This window comes from Botryllus schlosseri, chromosome 12, assembly GCF_051294905.1.
Source record: "Botryllus schlosseri isolate E-star chromosome 12, Bs_hap1, whole genome shotgun sequence".
In the NCBI taxonomy this organism is placed as follows: domain Eukaryota; kingdom Metazoa; phylum Chordata; class Ascidiacea; order Stolidobranchia; family Styelidae; genus Botryllus; species Botryllus schlosseri.
In genome coordinates, this window is record NC_137247.1 from 13139000 (window position 1) to 13160148 (window position 21149).

The window sequence follows — 21149 nt, forward strand, 5'->3', positions numbered from 1 at the left end:
TGTGTTGTAGAAAGTAAATACTTTTATGGTGTTGTGTGTTTAATGAAAGCGATCGGTTACAAGTGTGTTTTTGGCGGAATAAAATTTATTTTTCTGTATGTGACAGTTTGTGAGGAAATGAAAATAGATTCATGGTTTTAATTGGATTGTGCTGTTTAATGTACGCTTCAACACGGAGACTTGACGTGGAACAACAACTCGATTCACAAAACAATTTGTCACTGGTGTGCAGAGGGTTAGGAACATTTTAATACAGCTCCATCTATTGGTTGTTGAGAGGATAGTCATGTGATGACTCAGTACTTTTCGTTAGCAAAGTAGATTGATCTGTGTGTAAGATTCGAGAGTCGTCACTAGAAAACGTATGTACTCTGTTGTTGGAGTAGCTGGTTTATTGCTATGACATTGACAGAATCTCGAGAAGTGAGTATGCCTTACATTCACGAAAGTTTACGTGGCTCCGTTGTAATAAATTGGTTGTCGTCTCCAAAAATGGCGACTACCGTGTTGTATCAAGCTGACTTCTTCTGATTTTGAACTAACATCAAACAAGAACACCAAGTGGATCAATATCTTATTTGTGACGTTAAAAAATCACTCGTTTTCCTGAAAGGACAAAACATAAACGATAGACAGAGCAGAACTACGACAAAACAAAACAGGCGACCGCCACCGCGTCACTCGACATATTGAGCCCTGCGCCATACCATGTGCAGGGTGCACTACGAAATAGTCAAGGCGGTGAACGATGAGCCATAAAGAAAAATCCACCGCGACATGGCCGGCCCTGTGACCAACTGGAAATGTCAAGGTACATTACAGAGGGTCACAATAATTGATGAGAGGTGGTCGTGAAACGAAACAAATCAAATTGTGAAAAATACATCATGACAGTTCTAAACGACACAACTTACGAATGTCACGTTCGTAGATTCCACATGCAGTACGAACCTTTACTCTCCTGACCAGCCCATTACGATCAGGAGACACATGTTCAATAACACCTTTGGGCCATCTACCACGAGGAACAGTAGTGTCGTTAAGCAAAACAATATCGCCAACCCTAAAGTTGGGTTGTACTTTTAGCCATTTCGAGCGTGCCTGTAATTGCGGTAGATATTCTTTGAGCCAACGGCCCCAGAACAGATCAAGCTTATGCTGTACATATTTCCAGTTTTTCGCGTACTCATCAGCTTTGTTGAATACATGTGAGGGTAGTGATGGATCTAGTCTACCCAATAGAATTGAATTCGGCGTCAAACACTGTAAATCACCAATATCATTTGAGACAGGAGTAAGCGGTCTGTCATTCAAAATGCGAGCGACCCCATAGAGCAGAGCAGACAAGGTATTGTCATAATAAGGGGCATTATTGTTCAATCCATGGAGAATACGTTTACAACTTTGCACAATCCGCTCTACTGCACCTTGAAAATGAGGAGCAAGGGCGGGAGAAAAATGCCACTGAATATTTTTAGCAGCCAATGCACTGGCAACTGACTCTACATTCAAGTTTGTAATGGATTTTCCCAACTCTTTCTGAGCACCTACAAATGCAGTACCATTGTCACTGAACATGTGCGCTGGTCTGCCACGAACATCAATAAATTTCGAAAATGCCATCAGGAAGGCCGATGACTCAAGAGAGTCCACCACCTCCAAATGTACAGCTCTTGTGCATAAACATGTAAACACACAGCCATAGCGTTTCACTTGGCTTCGATTACGACGACAAATAAGGGGACCAAAATAGTCAACCATTGTATAATGAAACACATTCTTGCCGGGCGTAATTCTGCATTTTGGGAGGTCTGCCATATACTGACAGCCGGGTGTTGCCCTTCGACACTGACAGAATAAGCATTTTTTCAGTACTTTGCGGATAGTGGTCTGACCCTTTACTACCCAGAATTTTTTGCGTAGGATAGACAGGACGTGGAGAGTCCCACAGTGGCCATTTTCAACATGACATTGTTCAATTAGGCGAGTAACATGGTGGTGGGATGGTAATATCATAGGGTTCTTGAATGAGTCTGGCAAGTCTGATTGATTCAGGCGACCACCAACCAGCATTACACCATTACAAACAAATGGAATTAGTTTAGTCAATGCGTTAGGGAGACATTTTTTGTCAATTGGTTCACTGGCAGGAGAACGGACAGTTAACAAAGGAGTAACATTTGTGAATGATTCAGACTGACAAAGTCTTATAACTTCCCTCAGGGCAGTGTCCAATTCCTTAACAGTAAGGAATCCACGATCAGGTTTGATGCTTGGATCATCCGGAGAGCCTTTAGACTTCCAGTGTAAAATAGCACGTAAGCGTAGGATCCACGCGGTCGAACGAACGAGTCTGTTCAATGATGAGAAACTTTCCAGATAAACAGCCATTGTATCGGGAACAATGGCGATGTCAGAGGCACAGATGATTTCTCTTTGAAATTCAGTTTGAGATAACTCACACTCCTGATATGTGCTATGCATCCATGAGCGAGGTGGTTGGAGAAGGAATTCAGGGCCATTAAACCAAACTTTGGCACGTTTCAACTGATCCGGCATAAGACCACGAGAGCCAATATCTGCTGGGTTCAAGGCAGATTCAACATGATTCCATTGATCAAACCGCGTCAGTGAACGGATTTTTAAGAGTCTCTCGTGAACAAAGGTATGAAACCGTGACGTCGTACTCTTTATGCATTGAAGTACTGCCGTGCTGTCCGTCCAATAATGAACAGAATCGATCTTGTAATCAACGTCTTTGAGAATTGCTCTTGAAAGTTTGACGCAAGTGAGCGCAGCCGTCAGTTCCAACCGAGGTATGCTAGGAGCATTCTTCGGTGTGACTCGAGAGATCCCCCTGACAAAGGTCAAATGAATTTTGCCATTAGCATCTTCAAATCGGAAGTAGCTACAAGCAGAGTATCCTATTTTGCTTGCATCAGCAAAATTATGCAGTTGAATGTTGACAGGATTGAAATCCGGGGGTTTATAGCATCGAGGGAATGATAAGTCTTCCAAGTTTTTCAAACCTTCTGTCCATTTCACCCATCTGGATTTGAGTGTACTCTCCACCGGGGCATCCCACTCGAGATTGAGACGTGTAGATTCTTGTAAGATAAGCTTCGCTGGAAGGAGAAACGGCGCAAGGTAGCCAAAAGGGGTGTATACTTGAGCAATCTGGCTCGCAATACCACGTCTCGTGATAGGTTTAGGTAAAAGTTTTGTACTGACTTGGATGGTATCTTTAGCAACATTCCAAATCACGCCAAGCGTGCTTTCTGAATTAGAATTTTCAAAATCAAGATTCACAAAATTTGGTGCTCGGTCAGACTCTGGAATTTGAGACATGATTCTGGCATCATTACTGACAAATTCTGTAAGGTTGAATCCATAATTAGCAAACAGCGAGCGAAGTTGTTTGATAGTTTCATTACAAAGCTCAACAGTCTCTTGACTGGAAACGCAGTCATCAACGTACATGTTTTTTAGGATACAATCCAAGGTTGCAGCGTCAGCATTAGTACCGTTGAGGGCAACGATTTGACGAAGACAAAACTGTGCAATAGCAGGAGAGCACGTGCTCCCAAAAACGTGAGAAGTCATTTGGAAATCAACAATGTTTCCATGAATGTCATTGTTCTCAAACCACAGGAATCGGAGACTGTCCGAGTCCCTAGGGTAGGTCTGGATCCGAGAAAACATTTGTGCCAGATCTGCTGCCCACGGATATCTGTGCATTCGAAATCGAGATAACACTCCAATGAGGGAGGAATTTATATCCGGCCCGCTGAGCAACTGGCTATTCAAGCTTTTTCCCGCAAACTTCCGGCTGGCATCAAACACAATTCTCATTTTTTTCTGTTTTGTGTGGAAGTGGATCAAGTAGAAAGTACGGTTCGTTGGTGGAAGTATGTCCGACGGCATAGCCTGAGCATATCCCCTTGACAGATAGTCATTAATTTTTTCGTTGTACTTCCGGAAAAGTTCAGGATCTTTCATAAATTTGGTTCGTTGAGTTTCGAGAGACTTTACAGCAGCTTCCCTGTTCGGAGGTAAAGCGACGTCATCTGATTTCCAGAGCATCCCGACTTGAAAACGTCCATTTGTTATGCGTGAAGTTTTCTTCATAATATCAATGGCTTGTTCGTCTTCGACAGAGGGATGAATTTCATATGGATCACAATCCAGATCAGGAAAATCAGCATTACATGCAGAACACATTGGTAATGCTGGAGGAACACAATGTTTCCTGAAATTATCATCAATAACAGAAATCTTGTTATTGCAATCAAGAAAATTAACTTCAGTAGAGTCGACATTTGTTCGAAGGGTTTTGTCAGAGCCACCCAAACACCAGCCAAATACAGTGTGTTCAGCACCAGGCAAATTATCTCGGGGTCTGATAACTTCATCTGCCGGGTAGCACATAAGAACTTGTCTACCAATAATAAGGTCAACATCATTTATATCAATAAGCGGAATATACAGTTCTTTCAGGTGTGAGCATTGTGCAACGGTTTCTGCATTTGGGGTATGACTTTCGACATCAGGAAAGTGGCGAGTAGCCAATACATCATTCAAGTTGATGACTGTACTTTCCCCAATCCCTTGAACAGAGATGGACACAAATTCAGACTGGCTGGGAAGGGTACCCGCGGCAGTATTCATCAAGCACTTAACTGGCTCACCACTAATCCCCAATTTGTCTAGTAAACGATAAGTACAAAGACAGTTGGTAGCCCCAGAATCGAGGAATGCATGAGTGGTAATCCTGATAGAGGATGCTCTACAGGTGATTACCACAGGTACTACAGACAAACGAACTGGGCAACTTCTCTCCCCGATCGAGGGAAATAGAGGCATCATTGTGTTGTTGCTGGCAACAACATTGGATTTAGGATATACCTGTCGTTTAAATGCGTCATGTAATAACGAGCTATGAAGATAGCCACACCCATCAACTCTACAGCGATATGACGATGGGCAAGAATTGTGATTATGTCCATAGGATAAACAATTACGGCATACCAGGCTCTCTTCCACGAGTCGTCGACGTTCGTCTATAGACATCCTACGGAAGGTATCACAGTAGAAGAGAGGATGGGGGCCTTGACATAGGATGCAAGATGAGTGCGGCTTCTTTTCGACGGCATCTTGATCTGTCGAGCTTGAAGCCATGGCAGATGTGGCATTCACCTTTATTGTAGTCTTGCGCAGATTCTTCGAGTATTTCTTGCTGTGAAGATCATTAATGAACCGACCCAATGGTGACCGAGCCAATGATGTTTCTCTTTTGACAAACTTCACGAAATCTTTGAAATTTGGATCGATGCCGGCTTCAACCTGTTCGACATGCTTTGCGAGAAAACGGTTCAAAAATGAAATGGGATATCTACTCAAGATACCGTGAAAAACACCAGTTGCATTCACTTGGGATATTGAATCACATTGTTCGAGGACCCGTTTGGCAGCTTGTAGCTGGTCGGATGCCTCTATAAGCATTTGTAAATTTGTAGTATCGACTGGTGTTTCATCAGTCAATTGTCCAATAAATGCTGCTACAACATAGGATGTGCGACCATAGTTGTCGTACAAGACATCTCGAGCATATTTATAAGCAGCATCATCTTGCCTCCCAATGCGGCAGCACTCTAGCGCAGAGCGGGCTTTTCCGGTGCAAAGACTTATCAACTTATTTAGTTTGGTTCTTGCAGAGTGCCTTTCATTAGGATCAACATCCTCGGGATCAAATGAACAATCAAATTCATTGGTGAACCTATGGTAATCAAGGGGATCGCCATTGAAGCTACTAATTTGAATAGTTTGTAGGTCAAAACCGCGTTTCACCGATCCCAACATGCCACCCCACGGGTTCATTCTACTATCAGTGAAGACTGGTACCTGGTGAGTTACAGGCAGAGAAGGTGGAATTATGGGATTTTGTGGCGGGTGCAGTAGCTCACTATGGTTGGCGTTAGCGGCTGCAGAATGCGGAAAACTATGAGAAGGCATTTCACACGTTTGAAAGCCTGGATTAAAATGGATTGCATTAGCCGGCCCATTATGAGTGGCCGAGTACTGGCCATTATATGACGTACCTGATCGGGCGGTAACCTGAATATTGTTCCGCTCACTTGATAAGGTAGCGGCGTTAACTTGGTCATGGATAGCCGGCCCAGTGTAAGATAGTGGAAATCTGTTCCTGTAGGTAGGCACTGGAACTGACGAAACGTGGCCGGCAGAACGACGTTGGTCTTGATGTTGGCTGATTAAAACAGGCGCCACAGGTTCCTGATGAGATGGTGATAAGTAACGATCAGTAACATGGTGATTGCTCCTTATATTAGGTTCTGGCAACGAACATCCTTCAATACGGTGAATAGGAGGACTCCATGTTGTAAAGGATTGAAACTGCATAGGAGTAGCTAGAGTGGGTGAAAACTCTTGCACAGGTAGTTTATCAGCAACAGCAAATGGTATTCTTTCGCTAGGGGTAACATTGCTACCCAAGCCGCAGTAACTCTCTTGACTAATCGCAGAAGCTACTGAGTCAGTTTTAGACGAAGCTCTAGCTCGTTCAAGTTTGTCCTGAGCATGAAAAACATCCCACTCCAACTCCTCCAAGTTGTATTTCGATCCTATATCCTTGTTTACAGAGGATACCGGTACGCCGGCTATCGAACCTTCATAGTTCAGTCTACTCCTTGCGTCCACAATACCTCTCAAATTTATGTCGCTAGGCGGCGTACTTACTGTTTCAGAAGTAAACTTGCCATATGCGTCATCAGCAATCTTCTTAGTATAATAACATAGGTCATAAAATGACCTGATTCTTTTCAATGTTAATTCAGCAGAGTCACTGACGTCGGTCATCTTCTTCGCTTCGAGAGTAAGATAATCCAAGTGGGCACTGACTCTGTGAAATGTCTCATCGAGACTGTCTTTCGCAGCCACAACCGCAGCAGGTAGAGAAGCTCCACTCATACATTTCATGAAGTACGCGTCAGCAGCGTTGAGGTCTCTTCTTAGACCAAAAATGTTGTCATTGACTTTCGCATCGAAGTCTTTTGACGGAGTATCCATAATGTACCGCTAGGTAACACTCGATTTTTTAACCTTTGTCGTCTCCAAAAATGGCGACTACCGTGTTGTATCAAGCTGACTTCTTCTGATTTTGAACTAACATCAAACAAGAACACCAAGTGGATCAATATCTTATTTGTGACGTTAAAAAATCACTCGTTTTCCTGAAAGGACAAAACATAAACGATAGACAGAGCAGAACTACGACAAAACAAAACAGGCGACCGCCACCGCGTCACTCGACATATTGAGCCCTGCGCCATACCATGTGCAGGGTGCACTACGAAATAGTCAAGGCGGTGAACGATGAGCCATAAAGAAAAATCCACCGCGACATTGGTGTTAACTAATTTCGGTTGGATACTGCAATTGTGCTGGACTTACACGCGGTATTCGCATACTGCGCACATGCAAACTTTTGTGTTAACAACTCTGGTGTTTCTGTTGGTACTAGTGCTGTGTTGAACTATTTGGTTCTTAAGACACATGAACAACCATTCAGACAATAAAGTTCTTGAGGCAACGAAACAGTTTGTAGAGTCAAACCAACCATTCTTTAGTTTCGTAATGTGAGAATATCGAGTAAAGTTGATTACTTTGTGCGATGTAAATATCTTTCGTACTTTTGCAAGAGCTGTGGGGGTCTCATGAAAAAGTAACTAGTTGACAAAAACAAAATATTGAATGAAGGTTCGTCTGTTGTTTTCATAAGTCAAGAGAGTGAAAATTGTTGTTGTTGTTTTTGTTACACTAAATCGAAATAGTGTGAAAGCGTCACCAATCATTGCGTATGTTCGTAGCATGGAATATCGAATATTTTCGTGTAACATGAATATCTTTCATATACACTTAGTATGAAATGAGATGCGTGGAATAATAATTAGTGTCCTACAAAAGTAAAACTTGTTGTGTTTGCTTGTGTACTTTTTATCAATGTTTGTTGTGGTTTTGAAAGATGGGCGAGTTTACATTTAAATATAGTAAGCGGGACAACTCAAGTAATAAATTTTGCTCGGTTGAAAATCGACTCGTTTGAAAATACCGGTCAATGGAGTAACAGTATCCATATGAGTAGTATATTATTTTTCGCGAGATGCACCAATCTTCTAAGCATAACTTTTCAAAAATTCATCATGTCATAGAGAAGTAGTCGGTTGTTATGAACTCGAAACAAATGTACTTCGATTGTCACGATGATGGAAATTACGATCAACACAGTATTTCGTAAGTGAATGTGTATCGTTTGGTATGTTCAGCAGTCACTAAATGACAAAAATAGCAAACTGATGCAACCCGGTAGTTAAACGATACAGTTACAAGTTGGATGTAATCTTGATTTACAGATGACAGCTTGATGATGTAAAGCTCAGCCACTCAAATGTGTTCATTGCAAAGTATTTGACCAAAAATAAAATATCAAATGGAGACTTCGGTTTCATTACCAAGCGAGTGAAAATTGTTTTCTGTTGGGTGGATATGATTTGCATTTAGAAAAACGATATAGACCGATTAAGCGACGCTGTTTCATATCTGATGAGTGAGTGAAATTTCCTTATGGTTTGATTTAGCGAGTTAATTATCGGTGATTCAATCAGATACAAGTAAGATCTTTAGTGACAGAGTATTGTGATGACATTTACTTTAGCGAATGACAACGGAAAAATTCTCGATTACATTGTCGGTGTGTGTGTGTTACACAAATAATTCTAGTACACCTAACCATAGGGTACATTTGGCAAACATCGTACAAAGTGTTTCTTTGTGTTGGTAACGACTTTCAGCGGTTTGGTTTCATGTCGGGAATTATTATTTGAGGGTTCAAAAAACAATCAATGCTACAAATGAACAACAATGCAAAACACGTTTAGTGAATTACAGTGTAGCAAGTACTTCCTTAATATTACGATTGTTGTGCACTAGACATTTCTAGTTGAATTGAATGCGTCGAGCAAACATATTCAATTTACTTTTGTAATGATCAAAGTCTTAGAGTGCAACCTCGTGATATTTTACGTTTAGCACGTTCTATAGAAAGTGTGAACGGAGTTGAATATTAATCGTGTACTTGGGATAGTGCTTTGATATCAAAGATATATTTTCACACTGTGTAATGTTTCGATTCTCTGTTGTGAATACCACCAGTAACGACATTGATGTTAAATCCTCACTCTTGGTCATTGTAAGCGAATCCTAAACATCGCAACAGTCGGTATGGAAATCGAACGCATGCATACTTTTAGATAGGCGACACTAACAATTTTATTACATCCGTGAAATACTCTGAAACGTCGATTCGTGATTGTGTTAGCTATATTCATCTTCTATATCTGTGGACACAAAGAATTCTTAACTTTGGTTACAGCTCATTCGTAACGAATTGTTGCGTGCAATCTAATAAAGTGCAAGTCGAAGACGAATGATTTGATTTCAATGAACTTAAAAGTCCTTTTGTTTTGGTGTTGGGTTTAATACAATTTGTATGACTATAACGAATCCGATTCCAAAAGTGCTATGTTACATTTAACAAAAAGTTTGATTACTTGTATTCTGATATTGATAGATGTGAAAAGTAATATGACTAGTTTATAAAATCTCGGTAATGTTCTTTGTCATGTCTGTGTTCAACAAATATGCGGTCAAGACTTACCATTCGATATTAACTTTCGCAGTCGGTGTAAGCGAAAATTTGTTGTAGTAACAATACCGACGAGTTCAATAATATTCTCTATCGATGCAATCAAATAATCCGTCAGCTACAAGTGGATTTAAAACTTGATGCTGTTTTGTGGTAACTGAAGACAGGGGCATGTTTGTGTTGATTTCAGGAATGATCATGACGAGTTGGTCGGGTAAATTAGTTAATGTGGTAGTAACTACGACCGTGAAGAGTTGCTGACATTCCAATATCTTTTACGCTGTCGTATATGGATTCACTTGTGGTAATTATTTCTCAGTTATTGTTTAGACATTCAAATATCGTATATTCAAAATGTAATAGGTTTATGTCAAGTCGTATATGAACCGATTAGTAAATACTTTGTTTTACAGAATAGTAACGACCTTTACAGTTGAATAAAAAATTATCGGTCATATGAATACAACCAGGATGAATTAATTCAAGTTTGTGAGTTGTAGTGACATAATCAAGTAAGTGAAAACTAGATATTTAACACTTGTTAATGTTGTGAATAATTCTTTTGAGTATGGTAAGATGTTAAAATGCCGCTTTGGTAATTGAAAAGCCGGATCGCGAATAGAGTTGTAATGTTTCATTACTTGTTTCGAATCAATGTGTGTATAATCTCTAAATATGACTGGGTTGAAAGTTGTTAGTCATGTTTGTCAATCTATTTCAATTCAGACTATGTCAAAGTCCAAATATTTCATTTTGGATTATCTGGATTTACCTTTAGTACATCCGCGAATGGATTTAAAGTTGGTAAATTACCAAAATGATTGAATATTATCGGGTTAGAGATAGTTGGTATTGATTCTATAACTGTTAAAACAGCGGCGTGGAATGTGTGAATGATCCGATGTGGGTGAATGTTGGTGTCAGTAATATTCAGGTTACGTTCGATTCAACAGATTGCGTTAATAGGATTTGTCAAAGGATTTGAGTTGGGTCGAGTCAATACATTCAAATACGATTCAACTTGATCTGTGTAGTGAGTTACATTTCAAGTTGACAAACTAACACATTGATTGAATATTTTCATGGATCTTATCACGCAACTAAAGTCAGCCACTATTCGAGAGGCATGAAACATATAGCGATCGCGGGCAAGTGTCAAATTGTTGGTTTTCGAATCACGGTCTGCGCTGGTACTGTTATTCATTACTTATTACTTGATAGTAACAACCATCGACCCATTACACTGTAGCGATTGGGATGTATGTAATGACAAGACGCGAGAAATGGTGATGTCTTTGGTGTTATCTTGTGAGCGATCGTGGGATTTGTAACCTATTTCACACGTTTTTGAAGTGTTGGTTTGTGAACGCGGCTATTGTTGATATTTGAATCACCGTCTACGCCGGCTCTGTGGCAAACCAATTACCAAAATATTACATTGTCAACGATCGGCATGTATGTAACAGCGAGTCGCAAGCGATGGTTATGTCTTAGGTATTATCTTGTGAGCGATCGCGGGATTTTACCAATATTTCACACCTTTTTGGAGTGTTAGTTTGTGAACGCGGATATTGTGCGACGGCTCTGTGCCAAACTTATTGCGGAAATATTACCTGCGAATATTGTGCTATCGCGGTGAAGTCACGACTGTGAACAGCAGACTATTCTGTAGGTGCGAAACAGCGGTATACAAGGTGCGAATAACCCGATCTGAAAGTACTATTCAGGTTACGTAGAAATCAATAGCGACGAAAGACTTAGAACACGATCGGTCATTTGTCACGACTAAACTACATCATATATAATAATTCACGATATACACATTAACAAAGGTTCATTCAGCGAATCACCAGAGATCTGCGACCACAAGACACAATAGCCGCTCACGACCCCCGCCATAAGACATAAAAGCCGCTCACCACCCCCGGTTTTCCAGCCGCTCACGACCCCCGCCATAAGAAATAAGAGCCGCTCACCACCCCCGCCATAAGACGCAATAGCCGCTCACCACCCCGCCATAAGGTATAAGGAGCCGCTCACCACCCCCGGTTTTCAGGCACCTCACCACCCCGCCCATAAGAACCCCTGCCACCGGTTGAGCGATCATAATAACTACTATCGACAGACGACACGAAGAAATTATCACGTCACAGGACTTTGCATACCCACACAAAATGATAGATCCTTGCGACGGCTACAACCGAACCATTCGATAGTTTTCGTACCGGAGCCAAAGCTGGAGCTGGAGCAGTGTTATCAGCGAGCGCCGGAGCCGGAGCAAATTTTTGGTAGAAGAGAGCTCCTGAGCTAGAGCTTTAGCAGTGTAAAATTTACGACTGCTCCAAAGCCCTGGATGTAATGAACAGATAGGTGGACGCCTATCGACCAGCAGTTATGCGGTCTGTTAGCACCCACCACGATCTGGTGCCCGATGTTGCGGTTGTTATTCGATGTTAATCTCTATTCCGCGGCTCTTTCTTGCTTTCTCCATTCCCCTTTTGTCGCCGACGCGACGAGGGGGAAGAGGAGTCCAGATAAACGTACCTCTGACGCGGAATCAAACGCGGGACGCCCGGGTAGTATGAGCGCTTATCGTGTCCACTGTCCACTACGCTAACATTGGTTTAAATTTCATGTAGACAGGTTCAATACGGCACACGATTGTGGTACAATGAAATAGATAGGAAGGTATCGAAAAGACTTGTAGTAGTCTTTGAAATCAGACTCACTCCGTAATTTAGATTCCGATGAGTTCAAAAAACAATGTTTCGACTCTGATTCCAAATTACTGTTGAATTACATTTGCAATCGCGTTAATTTATTTCTAATTTTTACATACATACATACATTTTACACTTATTAGCAATACGGTTACATTACAATGATAGTCGAGTTCGCAAGAATTAGTGCTTCATCCATTCTGTCAAATTAAGACATTGCTTTTATTGACGAATACTATAGTTTTTCCAGCATCTCAAGGTCAAATGTTCAGAACGAAAGGACATTGATTACTGTTATGTTTAAGAGTAAAATGAAAGTGAAATTCATCTATCTTCCGCAACAAGATAATGTGCCCGCAGGCACGGTGTTAAAATTGCATCAGCATTCATCATATAAGAATAATTTTCGACAGCATTGCTGGCTATTTGCTTCTGCATTATACAGGCTCAGCGCTGGTATAAGAAAGGCTGTATAGGCCTACGCTTCATATTTGCTAATTGTTCTATGCTGAGACTTCCAATTTTTTTCTAGAACTCCATAAAATCTTCAGATTAGTCCGCTTGAAACAGAGCAAAGTTATGCGTATAGGCGCAGCAGCGACGGTGTTATGTTTGTTACCTCACGTGACACTGGGATTTCTCATCTTTAGTAAGGATTTCATTTTTTTAAACTTGTGTGGAAGTTTCTTACACTATGTGGCATTAGAATCTCAGTCGCGATATCGGATGACTTCTTCATATATATGTTTCGAGCCGAATTATAACGACTAAAGTGTATTGCAGCGTTGATCCCAAATTTTATCCAGCCCATGTTATACAGCGCTTGCAGATTATTATTTTATCAGGCTCGTTCTGCGAAAGAAATGATTGCGAGAAATCTGGGCATTGCAAAGGAAAAACTTATCTATGTCAGAAACTCCTACTATGCAGGAACAAGATTTGTATTGGTAAATATAACGAGACGGTTCTCTCATGCAATATGCGTTAATTAAAAATTATATACTTTCTATACTTTAGCGATTAAACCCAAACCAACCATAAAACCAACGGATGTGCCTACAACCAAACCTCCCAGTGAGTATCATTGTATAGGGGAGATGTGGTACCGATGGATATCTGGGACCTAAAATACTTTAAGAATTCTCTATGATAATTCCATGATTACACTCCGTGAACTTGTCTACAATTGCATGCTGGCAAAGTCTTTCCTCACATACAAAAAATTCCGAAGTGCGTGAGCTATGGGGTCTCTGACAGATGATTTCTGTTTTGGGGGGTGTAAAGTAAATTTAGATCGACGCATACATTTTTCTTTGTAACCTTCAACACGAACAAACCAGCAATCATTTTAATGTGAAGTGTAGGGCTTGTATCAGGCTATATAATGGCACCTATTATTTTATTCAATACCTTCCGTGACTGGAAATTTTTTCGATACATTTATAAAATTCGTACGGTGGGGACCGATGATACAATAGCCAAATCAAGCAAAATAATCAAGCATACTAATCATGCAACAACTGAATCATGCCTAAGTACATAAACTTTTTATGTAATAATTGCATATGATGTTTTATCGCTATAAAGAGGTATTTGGAAGTCACAATGTCGATTTTCGGGCAATATGTATTTACCCGCAAATTTAAAGTTCGAGCCTAAATCGAAACGTGATTTTATGGCAACATTTGAGTTATTATTTATTCTATTTTTGACGGTTGCGACCAAGCATTCTTCTTTGGCTTGCTGTAGCTTAGATTATAATACTTAGCAAGAAAAGTTGTCACATTTGAGTTTTTGAGAGCATGTCTCATAGGTCCCCGGGTCGTGTGCCATTGGACCCACCGGGTGGAGACCGATGATCCATTCGAGCAACAGATTTTGAACGTCCATAAATATTTTTGGAAAATACGGATATTCATATATATGTGCGCGATAGGTAGAGCTTGTATCAAAGTGCTGAGCCAGCAAAAGATCTGCTGTTTTCGGCTGAACATTTTGGGGCCAGCGATCTTTTTCCAATTTTTGATCCATCGGTACCCCGTCTCCCCTACATTGTACTGTGGCCTACAGCAATAGCCGCTGTTGCTATAATGAGTAAAAATGAATGGGCTAGTTTTCTCCAGGTTCGTGCCAATATCCCAGTGAAAGTGAATTTGCGAAATTGAAGTGCACCCGAGGACATAAAAACAAAGCGGTTTGCGTAGTATCCTGCAAGGTGGGTAGGTGTCTGACGGGAAGTATGTTCACTAGATGTATGTGCAACTCGGAAGGGTGCAACTGGAAGCCAGCCATTACATCTTATTGCAAAAAGGGTGAGTTTTTCCCTTCCATAATTTTATTACCAGTATTGCTGTAATCATATTCCGCTACGGTAGATTAGATTTGGAGTTTATGGAATTTCAACTCTGAATCGTATTTCTAGTGACTTGCAATTGGCCTCATCTCACTTCTCATGATAATTCTTCCTGCGTTGACGAATTTATTCTCATTCACAAATAATTCTATCCAATAAAATAACGGCGATGAGCTTATCGGATTTGTTGGCAAACTGACATATTCGAAATAGGGAACCGTGCAAAGAAGAGTCCGCGACGACGCAACCCCTGACACGCGTGTCACGAGTGACACACAAGATCATTTTTCATGACAAGCTGAAGGATTTGACTCAAACATTTTTGTTCGTAAACGTGAAACAGGTTCGGAATGGAAAAGCATGACGCCTTAGAGACGTGAATCCATTAGCAATAGCGAGAGGATAACCAGGATATATCCTATTCCACGGCCGAATGCAGTCCATATGGTTAGCCAACAACCCAACACATTCATTGTTCACGTTCATTGTTCAACATTTCTTGAGATCATCGATTTTCTCTATAGTTTTGCTGACAGTTATTTCGGAGGGTGTTGAAATTGGTGTGGCGAGGTGATGCCGCCGGCATGCATGGTTAAAACGTCCTAAACATCGAGTCACGGATATATATATGATGACTGCATCGATATTTCGACAGAAAGCCAAGATTCCTGCCAAGTCAAAGACGATTGCGAGCCCGGGTATATATGTGCTCGCAAGGGTTGCTCTAAGATTTGCATAAAAGGTATCAGCATTCATTGGCATTTATGCGAATGACGACGCTGAATGCACGTTTCTTGATTAGATTGCAAAGACTCTTGCAGAACTGCGCTTGATTGTCCTACTGGAGAAACATGCGCAAGGACATTCTGTGGCAGGAAATGCAAGACTGAAAGTAGGAGGCATGCGATGCAATCTAGTTTCAAAACTTCATAGAAACCCCCATTGTTCGGTGTTGATGAAATGCGATGGCAGTGAACACATTGTGCGGCCGGACCACCTTGTTAACGTAACTATTAGGGATGGTGTGAACCTCTGAAAGGTTCAGGTTCTGTGTGAACGCGAACGTGAACCACATGACGTCATGTGACGTCATATTGCTAATTCCAACCCTACATTTCAGTGAAGTGATAGCCTATATTATTGTACACGACACCTAGCGACGACTCCGGCCACATAATGCCACAACGCTGAAGTACATATTGACGTTTTAAACGTCGCCAAATGTATCAACTGGGGCAATCAAATGATATATTAATCCCTTAAAATCAATATCTTCCGTCGCTTGGCCAACAATGTCTAGGCCAGACCGCGCAATGTATTCGGCGTTTGAGCACTTGAGCAGAGTGTAAAACTGGTTTCTGTACTTGCTGACGATATTACCCCTTTTAACAAGTTATACAGCAGTAGCCAACACCCCAATCGCACGGATTTGGTTTTTATGATACAACAAACATATAAAATCAAGATTGACCCCGTACGCCTGTTAGATTTTCTACATCTAATAACGATATCAATTTTGTTGTTTGGTTGAATAAGAATCATTCGCTGACTACCTACACGTAATGTATTTCACTTTTAATGTTGTGTGATTGCGAGTCAAGCTCAAACAGCATACGGAAAGCTGGATATTTCGAGCAAACTTTTGTAACAAAGCAAGTAACATATTATTGTCAAGGTGCATGCCACAGCTATGCATAGAGTGGCTCGCAGTTGAAATGCAATAAATTTCAACCAAAGATGTTGTATAATGAAGTGAAAATTGTAATATATGAAAAAGGTTCACAGTGCAGAACCTACCAAGGTTCGTTTGTGAACATGAACCTCTAAATTTCAGAGGTTCACACCCAGAACGCGAACGCGAACGTGAACCCCATGTTCACACCATCCCTATAGTAACTAGGTTCATATGCAGAATAAACACATTATAGTTTGCATTGGCTATCGCTCCGTACAAAACTGTACAATATAGGAGACGGACTTTCAGCATTCCCGTGGCCACTCACTGGCCACGGATAATTTCGTGGCCGGCCACAGATATTCCGTGGCCGGCCATGAAAAGTGCTATTCTGTGGCCGGCCATGGTGATTTTCATGGCCGGCCATGAAATTTCGGTATGGCCGGCCATGAAATTTCCGTGGCCGGCCATGTCAAACTCATTCTCATGGCCGGCCATGACTAAATTTCATGGCCGGCCATAGCCAAATTTCATGGCCGGCTGCAATATATCAAGTTAGTATTGATGATAAGTACTGTACGTGGCCCAATCGTGGTCAAATGCATGATCAATTATGTTCTATTATGGGCGTACAGTAAATAGAACTAGGTGAGAGCGAGAGTTTAGCTCAGTTTATATGCATTTTCTCCCAAAATACCGGACGAATAGCGATACAATGAAACGATATGAAGAAGATGAAACGATCTGTAATAGTCTCTATATATCAATTAAAAACACACAAAATGATGTAAAGAATGCATTAAAAAGGGGGATATCCGCTAAATGAAACAGGAAATAATGGTATAGAAAGCTAGAAGCGATGAAGACATTATCAAAACTGGTACCTGGTAAGTGTTGATTTGTATCTTTTTTTTTTTATAGAAATAGACCTAAATATTCGGCTGACACTCGTCACAGCTAATCGTATGCAACTGCATAGACTTGAAAAAAACAATGAATACCAGATATCTGTCAGAAAATCCCTATAAGTTCCCCAAAAGCTGTGAAATTCACATGTCATTCTGTGGCCGGCCACAGAACAGCTCGGAGCTCGCTGTGGCCGGTGCTTCCCCCATTCTGATATTGATTTTCAACCGTAAGATGTGCAATGTGCATTGTGCAGTTGGATTCGATTGTAGAGTTAGTTTTATTTTGTAATTATGCAAACCTACAATTAAACAATATGATGATGATAATGTCCTTCATATTTCAACTATGTTTATCGTTTATGATGAGTCTGCGATGCGAATAAGTGATACATATATATCTGATCATGTAGTTTAAGGATGTAGGGCAGGGGCAGTTTAAAATCTTACGTGGATTGCCCTGATGAGTTTATGAATAATACAATACTGTACTGGAAATTTGTCTTACTTCACTGCAGATTTTTTCGACTATATTCATCCTTGAATATAATCTATGTTTCATCGAGATACTGGATCGGTCAATATGCGGTCATTTAACTGTTTTCTTGTTTTAAATACTAAATACCGTAATCAAAGTACCCGAAAGAAACAATTAGGGAATCAAAGAACCAAGAATATGTGGAAAATACTCTTTCAAGTTCCAGAAAAGCTGTGAAATCCACATAACATTCTGTGGCCGGCCACAGAACAGCTCTGAGCTCGCTGTGGCCGGTGCTTCCCCCATTCTGATATTGATTTTCAACCGTAAGATGTGCAATGTGCATTGTGCAGTTGGATTCGATTGTAGAGTTAGTTTTATTTTGTAATTATGCAAACCTACAATTAAACAATGTGATGATGATAATGTCCTTCATATTTCAACTATGTTTATCGTTTATGATGAGTCTGCGATGCGAATAAGTGATACATATATATCTGATCATGTAGTTTAAGGATGTAGGGCAGGGGCAGTTTAAAATCTTTCGTGGATTGCCCTGATGAGTTTATGAATAATACAATACTGTACTGGAAATTTGTCTTACTTCACTGCAGATTTTTTCGACTATATTCATCCTTGAATATAATCTATGTTTCATCGAGATACTGGATCGGTCAATATGCGGTCATTTAACTGTTTTCTTGTTTTAAATACTAAATACCGTAATCAAAGTACCCGAAGGAAACAATTAGGGAATCAAAGAACCAAGAATATGTGGAAAATACTCTTTCAAGTTCCAGAAAAGCTGTGAAATCCACATAACATTCTGTGGCCGGCCACAGAGCAGCTCGCAGCTCGCTGTGGCCGGCGCTTCCCCCGATCTGATATGTCTTTCCATCGGTATAGAGGACATGTAGTTGCAAACAATTCCATAGTTTGTTATTCTTCGTATAGCTGAATAGCTGTGAATTGGATAATGCCAGGCTGATACAATCCTTCCTTTCTGTATCAGGTCTATGATGAGTCCGCGATATACGGTTATATACATATTTGATTATCGTACTGCTATACAATACATACGACGTTCAAGATCCTCAACATCAATGGAGCTTGCACTCATTTGCACGATGAGAATTGTGTCGATGAATCTATGAATATTTCTATGCTGTAGCAGCACTTGAACTTGACACACTGCAGATGTGCTGTATAGATGTATGAATAAAGGCAACGATGTAACCTAACCTAACTGTAATATTGGTAAAATGTGGGGCTTTGTTCCCACAAATTTGATTTTGGTCACGTTTCCGATCCTATATACTTTGTATGTATATCCACCGAGGTGCCGTTCTTCCAGGTTGAAACAAATAATGTACGAATGAGATACATGTCGCAGTCACTACCGATGCCATGTAAGCCAGAGGATACTTGATTACTTGGGTGCAAGGATCGTTTTGTATCGCAAGTCGTTGTTAGATCAAGCTGCTAACCGATGTGGTGGGCATAGGACGTAAATGTGCCTGCTATATAATTAAATTACTGTTACAATAATAGATAACTCCAGATACTTTGCGTCATCTAATGCAGCACCATCGATCGATGCGACATCAAATGCAGCGCCATCGATCGATGAAAAATGTCTATGCCAAGCCTGCGAATTGGCCAATAGGCATGATATTTGTAGTTGATGCAGAGAACAATGGAATGTTCCCCAGTCAATGTTCAGGGAACAATCTTGATGACACAGAAGTCCCAATCGTTCATTATAATTCGACATTTGAATGCAGTGCAAATACTTATAGCCGTGTAAAGTGCATCTGATCTCTCGTGCCCCTGGGTGTTTTCTGTGAAAAGCATGTATTGGACATATTGCATTCATGCAACTACTTGTATATGAATTGTGAATGATTGTAATCATATCTTCAATTGCTTCAGATTTTGTGAAATTGGTAACGGAGTAAACAAACTTTTTGTAGCAAAATATGCCGGTTTCTTTATGTAGAAAAGGAAAGGGGGCAGGGAGTCAGGTTATCTACGTTTGCGTCATTAATGGGCTTGGGCGATAGAGATGCGAAGAAACTGCAAGGCTATCGAGTCTGTACCACGGTTTTATCTTTCCACACAATCCCATTGCGTTGATCGCCTGGCGTGGAAGCTGTGTGGACACCAGTTTTAATGTAAAGACGACCGAGCAATAAGATGTACGCTCATACATTACTCTATCAAATATTTATCTAGATTCTAGGAAGTTCAAGGAACGTATGTTTCGGTGTTAGTTTACAACGCACTGCCTCAAAGTACTTTTTCAATAGTCAGTGGGAATTGAATTCATTTCTACAGAAGGCAAACGCGTGTAAGCCTGTGCAAATTTTAAACCCATCCCTAAACTACTCAATAAAGTGGTAATGTAACTTAGGTACGTGCGATAATAGTGGAAGTCGTCTATAGCCTACAAACCTTGCCGCCAGCAAGTTCGTTGCAAATGAAGAAGATCGACTTGACTATTGTCAAATTGGATGCAAAGGGCCGATTTTGATCCAACTAGATATGCGAAAATCACGAACTGGCCATGAAGTCGTGGCCGGCCACAATGAATTCTTATGGCCGGCCATGAAATTTACTGTGGCCGGCCACGAGACAACGCAGTTTCATGGCCGGCCACGAGATATTCGTGGCCGGCCACAAAAAAATCTGTGGCCAGTAAGTGGCCACGGGAAAGCTGAGACCCCTACTGCAATATAGTTCTCACACTACTACCTACCTTACATGTCAAGAATCACTGGATCTGGTTTATGGTTGGTTTGTTGTTTGGTTTATGGTAGGGTTGCCATATGTCCGAAATTTCCCGAACATGTCCGGAATTTCATTGTTAAAATTGCGTCCGGGAGGAATTTCTAAAATATGTCAAAATGTCCGGAATTCTTAAGTAAGCTCATAATTTTTTCCCAAATCAACATAATATTATTTTTGGGCAGATTTATGCTACATGAAATCTTTCTTCGCGATGCGCGCGATTTAGTATCACATATATTGGTTTTACTATGGGACAACCACCCTCGCAAAAACTGCGATCAAAATAAATAAAAATGACATTGATTTACAGAAATAAGTCTAACAGTAATCGCAATTACAAGATAACGGTATATTCATAGAGTCGGTTTAGCAGGGTTGTAATGACTCGAGTCACGATTTTCGGATGACTCGACTCGACTCGAGTCATTTTCTCAAAGTACGGAAATGACTCGACTCGACTCGAGTCAATCTGTGTATTGACTCGACATGGACTCGAGTCATTGCGTATGA

General features: G+C 40.7%; 2 protein-coding genes across 5 annotated transcripts in view; one reads left to right on the top strand and one right to left on the bottom strand.

Moving 5' to 3' along the window:
* Positions 1-557: 557 nt before the first annotated feature.
* On the bottom strand, positions 558-7424 carry LOC145452151 (uncharacterized). The gene has a single exon (XM_080330375.1). It carries the CDS (start codon positions 7081-7083, stop codon positions 886-888), a length of 6198 nt encoding a protein of 2065 aa, XP_080186501.1. The 5' UTR covers positions 7084-7424; the 3' UTR covers positions 558-885.
* Positions 7425-12892: 5468 nt separating this feature from the next.
* The window catches only part of LOC145451612 (uncharacterized), a 42257-nt gene continuing 34000 nt past the window's right edge, over positions 12893-21149 (top strand). For 2 of the 4 annotated variants that reach the window (XM_080329816.1, XM_080329818.1), the window contains exons 1-6: positions 12893-13087; positions 13284-13385; positions 13456-13512; positions 14562-14750; positions 15447-15533; positions 15594-15683. In XM_080329816.1, the coding sequence (XP_080185942.1) occupies positions 13018-13087; positions 13284-13385; positions 13456-13512; positions 14562-14750; positions 15447-15533; positions 15594-15683 (595 nt within the window). In that variant the 5' untranslated portion in view covers positions 12893-13017. The remainder of the gene's footprint in view (positions 13088-13283; positions 13386-13455; positions 13513-14561; positions 14751-15446; positions 15534-15593; positions 15684-21149) is intronic. The other 2 variants (XM_080329815.1, XM_080329817.1) reach the window with 1 other exon arrangement.

Bases quoted from the DNA above. Each gene is read 5' to 3' on its own strand.
- LOC145452151 (XM_080330375.1), bottom strand. From the start codon at position 7,083: ATGGATACTCCGTCAAAAGACTTCGATGCGAAAGTCAATGACAACATT.